This window comes from Otolemur garnettii, unplaced genomic scaffold, assembly GCF_000181295.1.
Source record: "Otolemur garnettii isolate 467f Iridium unplaced genomic scaffold, OtoGar3 scaffold00119, whole genome shotgun sequence".
NCBI classification, from domain to species: Eukaryota; Metazoa; Chordata; class Mammalia; order Primates; family Galagidae; genus Otolemur; species Otolemur garnettii.
The window spans coordinates 5,312,637-5,328,707 of NW_003852514.1; the positions used below are offsets into that span (position 1 = coordinate 5,312,637).

At 47.5% G+C, this 16,071-nt stretch overlaps 2 protein-coding genes across 6 annotated transcripts in view; both read left to right on the forward strand.

The window, feature by feature from the left end:
* The window catches only part of UBE2D4 (ubiquitin conjugating enzyme E2 D4 (putative)), a 46,490-nt gene extending 42,489 nt beyond the window's left edge, over nt 1–4,001 (forward strand). The window contains exons 7-9 of the transcript XR_002775191.1: nt 1,983–2,133; nt 3,593–3,647; nt 3,951–4,001. The gene's annotated coding sequence lies outside the window, so the exon portion shown is untranslated. The remainder of the gene's footprint in view (nt 1–1,982; nt 2,134–3,592; nt 3,648–3,950) is intronic.
* A 71-nt stretch (nt 4,002–4,072) lies between these two features.
* The window catches only part of DBNL (drebrin like), a 19,257-nt gene continuing 7,258 nt past the window's right edge, over nt 4,073–16,071 (forward strand). For 2 of the 5 annotated variants that reach the window (XM_023517727.1, XM_023517728.1), the window contains exons 1-4: nt 4,847–4,978; nt 10,966–11,021; nt 12,979–13,091; nt 13,974–14,048. In XM_023517727.1, the coding sequence (XP_023373495.1) occupies nt 4,878–4,978; nt 10,966–11,021; nt 12,979–13,091; nt 13,974–14,048 (345 nt within the window). In that variant the 5' untranslated portion in view covers nt 4,847–4,877. The other 3 variants (XM_023517729.1, XM_012809969.2, XM_012809971.2) reach the window with 3 other exon arrangements.

Consider the following 16,071-nt stretch of genomic DNA (forward strand, 5'->3'; position numbering starts at 1 on the left):
TGCAGTTTGGCCAGGGCCAGGTTTGAACTCGCCACCCTCAGTATTTGGGGCTGGTGCCCTACTCACCGAGCCACAGGCACCACCCAATGTTTTTGTTTTTTAATCTCTCAAGATGTGTAAGGCTTGTTTACTGGATTCCACTTACCTCAGAGGATAAACAAATTTTCTTTTTAGGGCAGGAAAGGCAATGATTTCATTTCTCTAATTCTGTAGTTAATGTGGGCATGTATAGCTGGAATAGAGAGATGTAATCTGGTGGTGGTTAAGAAAATATGCTTATTGACATTTCTGTTGATGAAGACTTTGAATAAAGAGCAATCCTTTCTTACTGGTCTTGCTGTGCTTGTCAGAACAGTTCTTTTTCTTAAGGCTCATCCTTCCAGATGGTGGGCTCCAGAAGGAGTCTCCCAGTGGGATCCTTCTTCAAGATGTGGATTCAGATGCCTTTAGGACATGGTCAACTGCCCTTAGGGTGTGGAGGACCATTCAGGGTTCTGGTTTTATGGTCTAGACCTGTCATCTATACCTGCTAGAAGTACCTCAAGAGGTAAAGCAGGTTCAGATTTCATCCACATACAAGTCTAAAGTGTACAGGAAGGTCATAGGAATTATTTGAGAGAGGAGTCTTAGGAAGACCTCTGGAGACATCCCACATTCTCAAACCAAGGAACAGTCAACCAGTAAGAGAGAGACAGCCAACAAGACACTGAAACATAAGAAAAACAGAGTGTGAGAGATAGGGAGAGAGATTGTCTGCATAGAGCAGGTCACTTCCTCTCCTCTTTAAAATCCATCAAGTTTTCCATTATACCTAGAATAAAACTCAAAGCCCTTCCCCAAGCCTTCTCCTCCCTACGTCTCATTCCTTAGACCCATTAGGCTGGCTTACCTCAGAACTCTAACACATGCTCTAATACTCTCAGATCTTCTCATGACCTGAGGCACCCCACCTCCCATTCAGTCTCTGCTCCAGGATTACCTCCTCAGAGAGGCCTTCTCTGGCATGTCAGGTTGAGACAGTTCCCACACAGGATAGCAGGAAGCAAAATCCCAGTGCTCTCCGCAATGTCCTACCACCAAAGACCCTTCCTCATGACCTCTCCATGGATTTGGGGGTTTTCTTGCTTTTCCCTCATTAGCATAGATGAGCCTGGTCACCATACTGAGGTGATCTAATTCCAGAACACAGATACCTGCTTCTTTGGCCTGAAAACCTGATTTCAGGTTAGGTAGGTTCTTCTCAGGTTGATGGAATGTTGAAAAGTGCTCCTGTAGCAGGAAACCGATGCAGACAGAAGACTCCAGGCACCAGTTAATTAGAGGAAGCAGGTTTATTCGGCCGGGGGTACTCAGAACACCAGCGTGTTCCCCAAAACCAAGCCCCCCAACTCAATCTCTTGCCTCTCTTTTATCCACCTTTCAGGGTGGGAGAGGGTCATAAGACAGAGAAACATGACATCATCCTCAAGGTCCCGGGCTCAAGGGGGAAGGTCAGATTCACCCTCGTCCTTGAGACCGGTCGGACCACCTGCCCCAAAGGCAATAGATACCCAAGGAAGTTACTGGATTACAATCTAGGCCCCAAGTATGTCAGGGGAGAAACACGCAGACAGCAGAAATGCCTGCGGCTTGGCTGAGGCCTATACAGAGCGGCTAGGACAGATAGATTCTTTTAGTTCTGCTTTTATTTTCTTGCCTCACTCCCATACACCAAGCTGGGAACTGGCAGCCAAATAGGTGAAGGAAATTGGCAACTAGAAGGTGTTTTAGTAGGAACATGCCCAGAGGAACAAACTCCCCTAGAATATGTGGATTGAAGGCAGAGAGGCTGTGGTTGAACAGAAGGTCACCTGAGGGTATGGTATGAGGAAAAAACAAGGGCAGCCAAGATAATATTGAAGGGTAAGGGGAAAAAAGATTGAAAATTGAGAGAGCAAGGTAGCCTCCATTGATGTGAGTTCATTTTTCTGATGTAAATACAGTAGTGGAGTCAAAGTAGAGAACTGGAGAGGCCTGCAATGTGGAAGAGAAGATTCGAGATAGATCGGAAGGAAGGGTGAGGACTGCACACTGGAGCTGCTGAAAGGAAGGCATGTTCCACCAGAACCCAAGACCTCTCCAGGTTGGGATGAGGTAACTGCTCTCGCATCAGAGATTAAAGCTTCTGTCTATAAAACAAGTGCTATAGTTGGAATGTGTCCCCCAAAATTCATGTTCTGGACGCTTGATCCCCAATGTGACAATGTTAGGAGATGGTACTTTTGAGAGGTGAATGGGAGTGGGTTCCTTATTTTTATAAGGATGAATTCAGCCTCCATTTGTCTGTCTCTCACCATCTCTTTGCCCTTCCTCCATGTTGTGATGTAGTTAGAAGGCCCTCCCTCTATGCTACTGTCTTGATCTAGGACTTTCTGGCCTCCAGAGTGATGAAAAAATAAATTTCTGTTCTCTGTAATTAGTCTGTATAGCAGCACAAAACAAAGAAGACAAACAATGAGCCAGGCGTGGTGGCTCACACCTACAATCCTAGCACTCTAGGAGGCCGAGGCAGGTGGATTGCTTGAGCTCACAAGTTAAAGACCAGCCTGAGCAAAAGCGAGACTCCCCATCTCTACTAAAAACAGAAAAACTGAGGCAAGAGGATTGATTAAACCCTAGTTGGAGGTTACTGTGAGCTATGACGCCACAGCACTCTACCCAGGGGGACAACTTGAGACTCTGTCTCAAAAACAACGATGTGAAGAGAAATAAAAATAGAGATAACAAATGAACAGTGTTTGTGCCCAAATTAGGTCCACAATTCCTATCTGAACAATAAGATTCCAACACCTTAAGATTTGGGTAGTACATCTGGCATCAAAAATTGAGTGCAATTGCTATCAGGCTAGAGTTTCTTTTTCCTTTTCCACTTTCTCTCTCTCTTTCTTTCATTCTGACCAACCTCCCTCCCTCCTTTCCTTTTTTTTTCTGAGACCAAGTCTTGCTCTGTCACAGAAGCTACAGTGCCATGGTATCAGCCTATCTCACAGAAAATGCAGATTCCTGGCATGAAGCAATCTTCCTGCTTCCGCCTCCCCAGTAGCTGCAACTACGTAATGCCCAGCTAATTTTTTTATTTTTATTTATTTATTTATTTGCAGTTTTTGGCCAGGGCCAAGTTTAAACCCGCCACCTCCGGTATATGGGGCCGGTGCCCTACTCCTTGAGCCACAGGCGCCTCCCAAATTTTTCTATTTTTAGTACAGACAAGGACTCACTCTTGTTCAGGCTTATCTGAACTCCTGGCTTTGAGGGATCCTCCCACCTTCACCTCCCAGAGAGCTAGGAATACAGGCATGAGCCAATACACCCAGCCCAGAGTTTTCTTATATTGTACTTAGCTCATTATTTACATGTATCGCTGCAGAAGTATGTGCGTGTTGGATTACCAGTTCCTACTCCAGATCTTGTGATAGGACTTACATAAGAGTATACAGGATATGCATGGCTATAACTTCTCTGAAATCTTAGCCTGAACTCCAAAGCAGATATGGCCCTAATAATACCGGAACTTTGTCTTCTCTCCTGGCTGGCTCACCAAATCTGATACCAGAATTTCAGGTTCTTGGTCTCCGCGAAGAATAAATCGACAGACCACATGATCAGTGGTAAGTCAGGATTTATTTGTAGAAACAAAAACTACAACTACCAAAAAACCAAACCTCCTGGCAGAGAGAACCCAGGAGGGGAACAAGCTCTCCTGCTCCCCCTTTGAGGTCTGTCCTCAGGCTCTCTGTTCAGGGGCTTATATAGTGGCAGGGGGGTTGTTTTGCCTGAACTCAAGGTTGACTTTTAGGGAGGGGGTACTCACCAGTTACAGCCAGCTGTCTGATGAGCTCTCAGGCCTTGGAAACTTACATGAAATTGACCAGCCATTAGTCCTCCAGTCAGCGCCAGTGTCTCACCTGCAGGTGTCTGCGCTTCAAGCCCTTCCAGCAAGCTGCTTCTTCCATCTGCAGCGGCATCAAAACCTCCGCTAAGGCAGCAGGTCATGGTGCCACCTTGTCCTGCATCACTAACAGCCTGTGAAGCTGTATTTGAGGGAGTTATTCTGCTCAGCAGAAAAAGAAGCTGTGCGCTGCCTTGGTCCTTGGCACATTTCCCTTCTCATTCAGATAGGTAAGTAGCTCAGTCAGTGCAGGCACATTTGTGGATGGAAAGAACTGGGGGCCCTGAAGGAAGGGAGCAGGTTGAGGTATTATGGGCCCTTTCCTTCCAGGCAGGGAAACCATCCCACATACAGAGATGGAGCACAATGGGGGGGGGGGTGTGTGTCTGTCTCCACACCGTGAGAGGCGGGAGGAGGGTGGGTGGGGGGGGGGGTGTGTGTCTCTTCATTCCTCTGTTGCAGGAAAATGAGGTCCAAGGAGAGAAAGAGCACCCAAACACCTTGTTTAGAAGAGGAAAGGCTTTATTTATTGGCCAGGAGCTTACAGCACAGAAGAATCCCAAATTGCCGGGCTCCCCGACTGGCTTGGTCTTTCCCTTTTTATCGACAGTCAAAAAGTTCCACCCCATAGGTACCCTTCTCATTTGCCAGTTTGAATCAAGCAGGAGGTGCTAGTCCGGCCCCTACAGAATTACAAGATTTCACAGAACTTGGAAATTTCTGAGTTCCAGGAAGTTTACAAATTCCCAAGAACTGAGTCACCATAGAGAGGACCCTGCAGGTGTATCCTTGTGGTCTCCTTGAGAAGACCTGTCCTCCAAAACCTCACCCTTCTTGGGTATCCTCTCTCACCTCCACAACCCTAGCCTCAAGCAAAATGCAGAACACAGGTTAGAAACCGAAAGCACAAAAGCACCTTGAGTTAGGTTTGTAGTGCATTGATTAATTTATGCTTCCTCCATTCCTAGATCAAATTTCTGTCAGGGGTCCACATGCAGCCTCAGAAGATCCCGTCTGGAGGGAGACTGTGGTGAACCCAAGATCTCCCAAGTAAGTGCACTAACTGCGACAAGAATTAAGAATGTGTACACACTCTGTGAGAGCAGCTACTAGGGAACTCGACCGGGTTCCCCAGCCAGGCCTGCAAGGCTTAGTGGGAGGGAGCAGGCCTCAGGAAGGCCGGGCCCTTCCTCATTTCCAGCATCAGAAGCCGCAACCGCACTGTGCAGCAGCGGGGCTGGACCCTGCGCTCTCCCCCGGCTCCGCCACTTCCGCTTCCGGACGGTGGGCGGGGCTTCCGGCCGGCCGAGGCGAGGCTTTCGGCTGTCAGACGCTGCCGGCCCGGAAGAGGCAGCGGCGGCGCGGAGACTGCGGGGCGGGCCATGGCGGCGAACCTGAGCCGGAACGGGCCGGCGCTGCAGGAGGCCTACGGGCGAGTGGTCACCGAGAAGTCCCCAATCAACTGGTGGGCTGCGAGGCGGGCCGGAGGGTGGGCCGGGGGTCGCCTCTGGGGGAGGGTCTGTCGGGGCGAGCTGGGGGCGGGGGAGATGGGGCGTGCGAGCGCTAAGTAGCGCCGCCGCAGGCAGTCCAGGACTCACCAGTTTGCCTGCCCCACACCGCAGCGAGGATGCTGTCCCATTCTTGTCATTCCTTGCCCTGCATGGACAGGTTAAATCCGTCTTAGAGGGACCCAGTGAGCCCCCAGACCCTCCCCGTGCTTCTGGCCACCCAGTGTGGCTCTGCGGGTTTCCATGTTGTATTCTCGGCCTGGTTGTACGTGCTGCCTCACCAGGTTTTTTCTAGCTCTGGAATAAGGGGTCCTACATAGCCCTCCCTGAGAAGGTAGAAGCCACGCCCAGTTTCTTCCAAACACTATATTCAGGGATGGGCCTTTGGGAGAGGTCTGGCAGCCTGGCTGGCCAGGTGAAGCTTCAGACAAAGAGGTCAGGAGTCCGGATCCCTCTTTGTCTGTGAATGCGAACTTCAGAACTTCCATTTCTCCAAGAAGAGTACTTCTTCTGAGCCATTGAAAGATGTGTGGAAGTAGGATGCTGGCTATTTGGAAAAAGATCTCATCTTTTCTCCAGCACCCAAGATCTACCCTATGAGGCTATAAGTGATAGAATCTCATCTTACAGTTGGTGGGGCTTTACAGTACTGGAAACCTGGATCTGAAGTGTCTGGCATAACCCCGGGCAACTCCCACACACGGTCAGCTCTCTGGTCTGCACATATGCACAGCTATATATGATTTTAATAATTCTCTAACACTTTCTCATTAACTTAAACTGTTGCTGACCAGTTTTGAGCACTTCCAGTTCTGAGAAATATGCTGAATATGATTGGCTAAGGTGCTCAACCTTGGGGAGTAGAAACTGGACTTCAGAGGTTGAGTCATGGTGTGGACACCCTGTGGTCAACACCCAGGCCCTCCTATCTAAGTCTGCCCCTTGTGTAGGGGGCCATCTCCCCTTGTCTAAGTAATTTCTCACCTTGTCTATACTTCCTTGCTAACTGGCATGGAGTGACTTTCATACAGTGGCATTGTTGGGACACTGAGGACATAGATTTTCCTTTTCTTCAATCACAGGCCATTAGGGGAAGAGCTTCAGAACACCAGTTGTCTGGGTCTGCAGAGTTTCTTCTGTCAGGTCTGGGGCCAGGTCACCATGAATGCCTTAGATGGCACTTGTGCCAAACAGCATGTTCTCTGTTTGGGAGGCATCTATCTCAGGAAGGATGTCTTATAACTTCCTTGGTAGGGTTCCTCTGTCTTGATCATCCTTCAGGAAATTCACTCACATGTCAGTCACTGTTATTTTCCCCAGGAAGGTTTTTAGATGTCAGCTCTCTGTTCTGCCTCTCTCCTATTTCTGATTGTGATTCACAGAGGGCCCGTAGGCCCCTTTTGTTACTTCAAATCCTGTCAAAAGTATCTCTCCACTGAGTGCCCCATTTTCACATCCATATGATGCCACCTAGCTTTGAAACCCAAAAGAATCTCTGCCCCTCTCCATCCCTGCCCCATTAGGGATTTTGCTCCTTTACATGTTCTTGATCATGAGGATTCCCTTACTGACTTACCTGGGAAACTCCTAGTCCTTCTAATCAATCTCTGGCACAGAGTTAGACTTTAGTCTAAAAAAGCATCTGATGAGTAGCTACCTTAATGGCTGTGACAATGAAGATGGAGGCCAATACATGCTGAATGTGCTTGTTTAAAGAGATACCTCTCTTTATCATCAGTCTCAGAGACTATCACTGGTTTGAGGATGATGCCCCACAGCCCAGCCAGCAGTTTGGGCTTCTCTCTTTGGGCCTCCCATGTTTCTAGCCTTTCCTTGGGCTTCTTCTCAAAACTGCCTTGTTACCACCCCTGGTCGGCAGTTACCCACCCCTCCTGCTCTCTCTCCCTCTAGGGTGCACTGCAGGTTGTGCCTGCCATTCAGCGTGTATTGGCCTCCACCTTCATTGTCACAGCCATTAAGGTAGCTAGCTACTCATCAGATGTTTTTTTTTTTTAGACTAAAGTCTAGCTCTGTTACTGTAGGCTGTAGTGCCTTGGCATCAGCTTAGCTCACAGCAACCTCAATCCATCCCCCTGCCTCAGCCTCCCAAGTAGCTGGTGACTATAGGTGCCTGCCACAACACCTGGCTAGTTTTTCTACTTTTAGTAGAGACTGGGTCTCATTCTTGTTCAGGCTGGTCTAGATATCCAGAGCTCAAGTGGTCCTCCCACCTCAGGCTCTGAGTGCTAGAACTGCATCTTGTGTGGCCTGAAAAAATATCTTGACCATGTCACTGTTGTGCCTATACACAGTGGCTTCCTGTTGCACCTTGAAGAAAGCCTGGACTCATTGCTCCAAGTGACCCACATTCTACCCCTCCTCCCTCTTAGCACACTGGCCATACCTGTTTACCACCACTCCCTGGCTTTGTTTCTCTTCCTCAAACTTGCGAATTGGTTCCTGTTCAGAGCCCTTGCTCTTGCTGCTTCCTCTGCTGGGAGCACTCTTCTTCCATATCATCATTCAGAAGCTTCCAGATTTCACATTTTGCTTCGATGTTGCCTTCTCAGAGAGGCCTTCCTTGATTCCTGGCTCCCTGGCTACAGTCACAGTTTCCCATCATCCTCCTGATTGACTTCCCTCAGACATGTACCCTCATGTGCTTGTTTCCTTGTCATCTTTATGTCTTTACTAGAAGGGATAGGCCCTGCCTTTGTCCTTGCTGCTGAGTTCAGATGCTCAGATGAAAGATGGACTGTGGACTCATGCCTGTAATCCCAGCACTTGGAGGATTTGGGAGATTTACTTGAGCCCAGGAGTTCCAGCCTGGGTGACAGAGCGAGACCCAGTCTGTGTTTAAAAAGAAAGAAAAAGTTGGAAGCCATGTGCAGTGGCTCATGCCTATAATTCTAGCACTCTGGGAGGCCGAGGCATTGGGATCACCAGAGCTTAGGAGTTTGAGACCAGCCTGAGCTAGAATAAGACCCTGTCTCTAAAAATATCCAAGGCTATTTTTAGGTGTTGTTTTATATAAGGCATTGTGTTGGGCACCTGTAGTCCCAGCTACCTGAGAGGCTGAGGCAAGAGGAGCTCTTAAGCTGAAGAGTTGGAGGTTGCTGTGAGCTGTGATGCTACGGCACTCTACTGAGGGCAACAAAGTAAGACTCTGTCTCAAAAAAAAAGAAAAAATAGTTGGACTGAGAACCATATAGAAAAGGTGGTAGAGAATATCAGGGGAAGGAGAGGTTATCTCCAGTTTGGTGGGTCATAAAATCTTTCGCACACTGAGCCAAGGCATTGGGGCAGTCCTTGAGGCCAGATAGAGTAAAGAGTAACCACACATCAGCTATCCATTTTGGATCTGTTACTGCCCCTTCTTCCCTTATCTTGGTGTGGTTTGTTCTCACCTGGTTCACACATCACCTATTTCACACATCATCTGTTTCACTTCCTGACAGTACCTTAGTATTAGGTGTGTGTCTTTCTGCCACTAGAACAGTGTTTCTCAACCTGTGGGTCGCAACCCCTTTGTAACAATGAAAATACATCCTGCATAGCAGATATTTACATTACAATTCATAACACTAGCAAAATTAAAGTTATGAAGTAGCAACGAAAATAATTTTATGGTTGGAGGTCACCACAACATGAGGAACTATATGTATTAAAGAGTTGCAACATTAGGAAGGTTGAGAACCACTACACTAGATAGTAAGTTCCACAGGCAGGACATTTTAGGAATTGTTCATAACTGCATTCCCATCATCTGTAAGCAGTAGGTACTCGATACTTATTTTCAGAATGAATGATTGAATTATAAGATATCTGACACTCCATATCCTTTCTCGATATACACAGGCCATATTTTTTCATATTGATTTGAAAGAAGGGTAGAAGTCTAAACATGTGGGAGTGAACCTTTGAACTGAGAACATTCTTAAATTTAGCCTGGAGCCTGAAGGGAGGACAAATTTGGAGGGGTAGGGACACATACCAAGCTCAGCTCTTACAGCTGCTGAATCTGTTTTTGCAAGAGCTGGGTCCAAGTGCCGTCTTCTCTTCCGTGTTGCTTGTGCCAGTTCCCTGTCTTGGCAGCCAGGGCTTTGTGACCATCAAGAGGAATGGGCTTCTTTGCTCCAGAGAGCTCCACCAGCTCAGGCAGGGTACCTCCTCCCAAATCTTTCTCTGTTTCTCTGTGTTCTTTAGTTCCTTTTCTCTGAGTGTTTCTTCCTAAGTGTTTCTCACCTTCTGTAGTCTCTTCTGTTAGGCAATGTGGCTCCTGGTGGCTGTTTGCTCCTTACCAGTCAGTTCTACCAGGCCTGGATCTCATTTCTTCTGTCTTTGTCAGGCATAGGCATCTCCGCCTAGTGGCACTGGCAGAGTTCTGGGGAAGCCAAGTCAAAGCTGATTTAGTTCCCATCTGACAATTCCTGGAGCTTCTTTTCTAGCCAGCCTTCATAGGCCTGTGGCTAGGAGCCTGGGAAGACAAGAGACACTGGACTGGGTTTTGCCTTTGAGTTGCAGATTGATGGGTCAGTGTCCTTACCCCATGTCCACGGGCACTGCTGGGGCAATTGACCTGACACAGGGTTGGTGCCTACAGCTGGCCAAATGTGTACTACAGGGGAGCTCACACATAGCTTATCTCTAGGAGATCACCTGTCCCCCAGTGTTTTCCTTTAGTAACCTTTGTTCTGGTCAAGGGACTGTCTATGGCTTAAATTTAATAAAATTTACTTTATTTCCTGAATACCTCTGGGGCAGAAGTTTAAAAGACAGAATCTTTTCCAGAGTTCTTTCTTCTGGCATGAAGAAAGACATGGTCTAGGTGTTACCAGATAAGTCTAGGTGTCAGCCAGATAAGGCTCCAATAGAAAGAAAATTTGCCCACAGACATGTGAAGGCTTTGTTGGGCCCTGGTTTTAGATGTGTGACTTCATGTGGTATCACTGCCCCTGTGGTTTCTGATGCTGAACATGACCTGTAAAGTCCGCATTTGCCAGAGAGTCTCAAGCCCAAAAGAACCTGCTTCCCCGCTGGCCAGGCTTCACAGGAGCCAGGGCAGACATGCACAGGAGTGGTGGACGGCCTTCCACAAAGCCACGTGTATGCATGTCTCCTTGTTTCTCTTTTTGGGTGTGCTGGGTTCAGAAATACGCAGGTATGTTTTGTCTTTTCAATCCATATACCTGGCAGCTGGGAGAGAATTTCACACATGAATGTGTAGAACGTCATTGTACGAACTCCACACGTCATCACCTTGCAGTAAATGTATCCTCCTGTCTCCCCCCACATTAAGCCGTATGGTAAGGTAGGCCAGCATCAGCCCAGCTTCAGAGCTGAGAAGACTACACAGCAGCCTGCTGAGAACCTGCCTCTCAGGTCAGAACAGAGGAGGAGGGGGCCTGTGTTGGCCCACCATGTCACCCTCAGGCCAAGCTTTTGGTGTGTGGTGGGAAGCCATGGGAGGTGTGAAGGCAGGTGGAAACTAAGGTGTTGGCTATAGAGCCCACTTGTGTTTTGTTTCAGGGCTCTCTTCACCTATGAAGGCAACAGCAATGACATCCGAGTGGCTGGCACTGGGGGTGAGTACAATCCCAAAAGGGTTATTGGGCAACAAGAGACAGAAGGGTGAAGTGTACAAAGAAGAGAGGTTTCTCACTGTCGGCAGTCTATCTTTGCGTAGCAGTCTATCTTGCATAGTACGTCAGCATTGCAGTGGGAGGAAGGGAACTAGCACACCTGCATGTGACTCAACTGTAGTGACACCTTCCCCCATTGAGGGTGGGGAGTAGGGCCAAGCCTTCCTCCTGCAGACCCACCCTGACTTCCATGATTGAGACGTGGACCGGCAGCAGCAAGACCGGTGTCCAGAGCCCTTGGCCACCTCAGTGCATTAAACAGCATGAGGCCTCCAGTACTCACTGGCCACTTCTGGTGGGCGTTGGGTTCCAGATGTTTATAAATAAAAACATTCCTCCTTGGTGGGGAAGAGAATAGCAGAGAGAGAAAGGAGGGAGGGGGGTGGGATCTTGGTATGTGCCACACCTTTTGGGGGCAGGACACGATTGTAAGAGGGACTTTACCTAACAAATGCAATCAGTGAAACCTGGTTTCTTGTACCCTCAATGAATCCTCAACAATAAATTAAAAAAAAAAAAATTCCTCCTTGACTTTCTCCACTGAAGGTGGAGGGCGGCACTTTATCTGTGTCTGGTTTGGGAGAGCTGAGAGGGAGAATAGGCTGGCCCTCTCCAGCTCATTGGCAAACTGTACTGGGCAGCGGGAAGGATGCCAGCCCCAGGGCTGGTGCTGGCAGAGAAGGTCTGCAGACATGTCCTCCTCTGCCTCTGTCCTGTTCTGGCCATGGACCAAGTATATGAAGAGACCCACCCTCACTAGGAAGAAGCGTTGACAGCACAGTCATAAGGAAGACATCTATGGATTGTCTCTACAGTTACAGACAGTTTATTGGGCAGAGGCTGTCATAGTTGGCTGGGCCATACACAGTGGGTGTGACCCATGGCCTCCCAGCTGATATCCCAACTGCTTTGCATCCTCAAGGCCAGTTTGCTCCTCCTCTGGAGTTCACATGGCCCCTGCCTCTGTCCTGAGCTAGACAAGGCTTCATTGTTTGGTGAGTGTTTGGAGTCACCTTGGTGACTATTGGTAGAAAGCCCCTTCCTCTCACAGCCTCTTCTCCCTGAAGCATCTTCTTTCTAGAAGTATGGCCATTGAACTAGACTCACATGATATGCCTGCCAACTGGCAGTTGCAGGGATCAACCCAAGTTTCCTATTGTTATCCCCAATGGCACAAAACAGGACTATGCTGCAAATGTAGCAGGTTGCTATCTCCAGAGTGGGGACTCTGAACTGTCCCAAGTTCTGTGGAACCCTATAGCTAAAAATCTGATCATTTCCTCCTCTCTATAACCTGGGAAAGATGGGAGCTGTGTCTTAGTGTCAGGGGAGAATGGTTTAAGGCATCCTGGAGCCCCATCAGACCATCCTCTGTCTAAGAGTTTATGAGGTCTGAGCCAGTTATGTAGATGTGGGATGCTCCATCTGGTCCAACTATCTGGGTGGTCCTGGAGTCTAAATGAGCACAGGCAAGGTAGGGGTGACTCAACAGGCTTTACCATAATGTGGCCCTTTGTGGAGTCCAGGCAACAATAAAATTGATGTAGAAATCTACCATTTGGAAACCTGGTGGCTAATTTGCAGTGGAAGTGAGGTTTTTAATTTCCAGAATTACCTGTGGGTTTAGAGGAATGGTTTTTAAACTAGCATGGGTAAAAATACCACCTGAGTGCTTGCCAGAATTGCAGACTCCTGGGTTTCACCCAGCTCTCATATGTCAGCTTAGTGGGGGTGGGGGACAGAAATCTGACTTTAAACATGTCCCCAGGAAGATGCTGATGCAAGCAGGGATCAGAAGCCTTGTTTAGGGTAGCCTGAGTTCAGTTCCTGGTTGAATAGGGGCCAGGACCAGCAGGAAGTCCTGGGGCTGCCTCTGACCTTCCTCATGACCCTGTTGCAGAGGGTGGCCTGGATGAGATGGTGGAGGAGCTCAACAGTGGGAAGGTGATGTACGGCTTCTGCAGAGTAAAGGACCCTAACTCCGGCCTGCCCAAGTTTGTCCTCATCAATTGGGTATGTGGAACTTGTTTCATCTAGATGTGACCCAGGAAACAACCATTGTCTTCTTTGCTGCTCTGACTTGACATCAGGAATGGAGTGTTACAAGCACAACTTAGTAGATGAACAGAACAGTTCAGAGCTGGTGAATGAACAGAATAGTCAGGTAATTCATTCCAGCCCCCAAAATAACTGTCTTTGCTATGCAGAATTAACCTTCCAAACATAGAATTATTCCTGCACAGTGGAATAAACACGGTGATGAGAACTTCTTGTCCTATCCCCTTCATGGCAGTTGTTCTGATGGAGTAGAGGACCTGAGGGAGTATGCAGGAGTCTGGAGTGGGGGCATAGGGGCTCCAGCAGAACAGAACTCCTTAGTGGGGACCAGGAAAACTCAGGAAAAATCCATCACAGTGGAAACCAGTAGCCGTCTTGCCCAGGAAATGTTCACAAGCCCCTTGGGGGTATGGGAACTAACCTCACCTGTGTGACACAGAAGAATGGCTTCTGCTGGCTCGGCGCCTGTGGCTCAAGTGGTTAAGGCACCAGCCACATACACCTGAGGTGGTGGGTTCGAATCCAGCCCGGGCCACCAAACAGCGACGGCTGCAACCAAAAAAATAGCTGGGCATTGTGGCAGGCGCCTGTGGTGCCAGCTACTTGGGAGGCTAAGGCAGGAGACTCGCTTGAGCCCGGGAGTTGGAGGTTGTGGTGAGCTGTGATGCCACGGCACTCTACCCAGGGGAATAGCTTGAGGCTCTCTCTCAAAAAAAAGAAAAAGAATGGCTTCTGCTTTGGGGGTTGCTATATTCTCTTTTCTGGAGCATATGGAAGCCTCTGGGTCCCCAAGAGAGGGAAGTGGCTTTGGTCATGCTGGATGTGCTTGTGTTGCAGACAGGTGAGGGTGTGAACGATGTGCGGAAGGGAGCCTGCGCCAGCCACGTCAGCACAATGGCCAACTTCCTGAAGGTGAGGCTGGTCAAGACCTGTTCCACTCTGAACAGCCCCCCTAGGCTGGAACTCCCCCAGGTTCCTGGGTGTGAGCAAGTGGGAAGCAAAGCTGGAGTCAGACGTGCTCACAACTAAAGCTCTGTCTGGCTTTTAGGGCATGACCATAGGATGCTCTACTCTCAGCAAGTGCAAGGGAGGTCAGTGCGTGGCAGGTGCCACCTGCAGGCTGGCCTCAGCTGGGTGGAATGAAGGACTGTACTACAGCTGGTCCATTGGGAAGGCTGGGCCCTGGGTTCCATTTTGCTTCATGATCACTCTAAACAGCTTACTTGTCAGATGACCTTTTGCATTTCTTTGGTTAGTGGCAAAGAGACTCAGGACTTTGATTTCTAGTTCTGCTAACATTTCTTTAGAAATACCTCAGTTTCTCCATTTAGGAGCTGAAAAAGATTTCAAGCTTCGTTGGGTATACAGGTTGAGTATCCTTTATCTCAAAAGCTTAGGACCAGAGTGTTTTGGATTTGGATTTTTTTTAATATTTGCATTATATACTTAATAGGTTAGCATCCCTAATCCAAAAATTCAAAACCAGAATACTCCACAAACTTTTTGAGTGCTGACATGATGCTCAAAGAAAATTCTCATTGGAAGATTTAAGATTTCACATTTTAGGGTTAAGGATATGCAACTTGTATAGTAACAGTGAATAAGGTCATGGATCTGGCTTCTTAGGAAAAAATCAATGGCTCTCCTTTTGTAGAAAATGTGCTTTTTTCCAGAAGGCATTTTCCACCCAGTATTTTTAAAAATTGATATAAAATAGCTGTACATATTTTTGAGGTACATGTGGTATTCTGATACCTATATGCAGTGTATAATAAAGCAATGTAATTAGCATATCATCTCAAATATTTTTCTTTTCTTTGTGTCCAGAACATTACAGTATTTCTCTATTAGTATTTTGAAATACACAAACCATTGCTAATTATAATTTCCCTGTTGTACTTTCAAATACTACAACTTATTTTATGTAATTGTATTTTCGTATCTATTAATCAGCTTCTCTTCTTTCTTTCCAATCTCTTTCCCGACCTCAGGTAACCACCATTCTATTCTCTACCTCCATGAGATCCACTTTTTTTAGCTTCCACATATAAGTGAGAACATGTGATATTTGTCTTTCTCTCTCTCTCTCTCTCTCTTTTTTTAAATTTATCTTTCTTTGCCTGGCTATTTCACTTAACATAATGACCCCCAGTTCCATCCATGTTATTGCAAAGGACAAGATTTCATTCATTATTATGGCCAAATAGTATTCTATTGTGTATATACACCACATTTTCTTTACCCATTCATCCATTGATGGATACTTTGGTTAATTTCATATCTTGGCTGTTGTGAATAATGAATGTTCAGTAAACATGGGCATGCAGACATCTATCTCTTTGATATGCTGATTTCTTTTCTTTTGGATATATACCCACTGTGATTGCTGGATCATACGGCAGTTCTATTTTTAGTTTTCTGAGGAACCTTCATACTGTTTTCCATAATGGCTATACTAATTTCCATTCCCATTAACAGCATGTAAAAGTTCCCCTAGCAGGGCATAGTGGCTCACACATGTACTCCTGGCACTCAGAAGGCTGAGGCAGGAAAATTTCTTGAGGCCTGGCTCACACCCATAGTACAGTGGTTATGACGCCAGCCACGTACACTGAGGGTGGTGGGTTTGAACCTTGCTTGGGCCAGCTAAACAACAAGGACAACTGCAACAAAAAAATAGCCAGGCATTGTGGCAGGTGCCTGTAGTCCCACCTACTTGGGAGGCTGAGGCAAGAGAATTGCTTAAACCCAAGAGTTTGAGGTTGCTATGAGCTGTGACTCCACGGCACTCACATAGGGAGACTCTGTCTCAAAAAAAAAAAAAAATTGCTTGTGGTCAAGAGTCTGAGGTTGCCGTAAGCTATGATGATGCCACTGCCACCAGTGCACTCTAGCCTAGGCAAAAGAGTGAGACCTGTCTCAAAAAAAAAAAAAA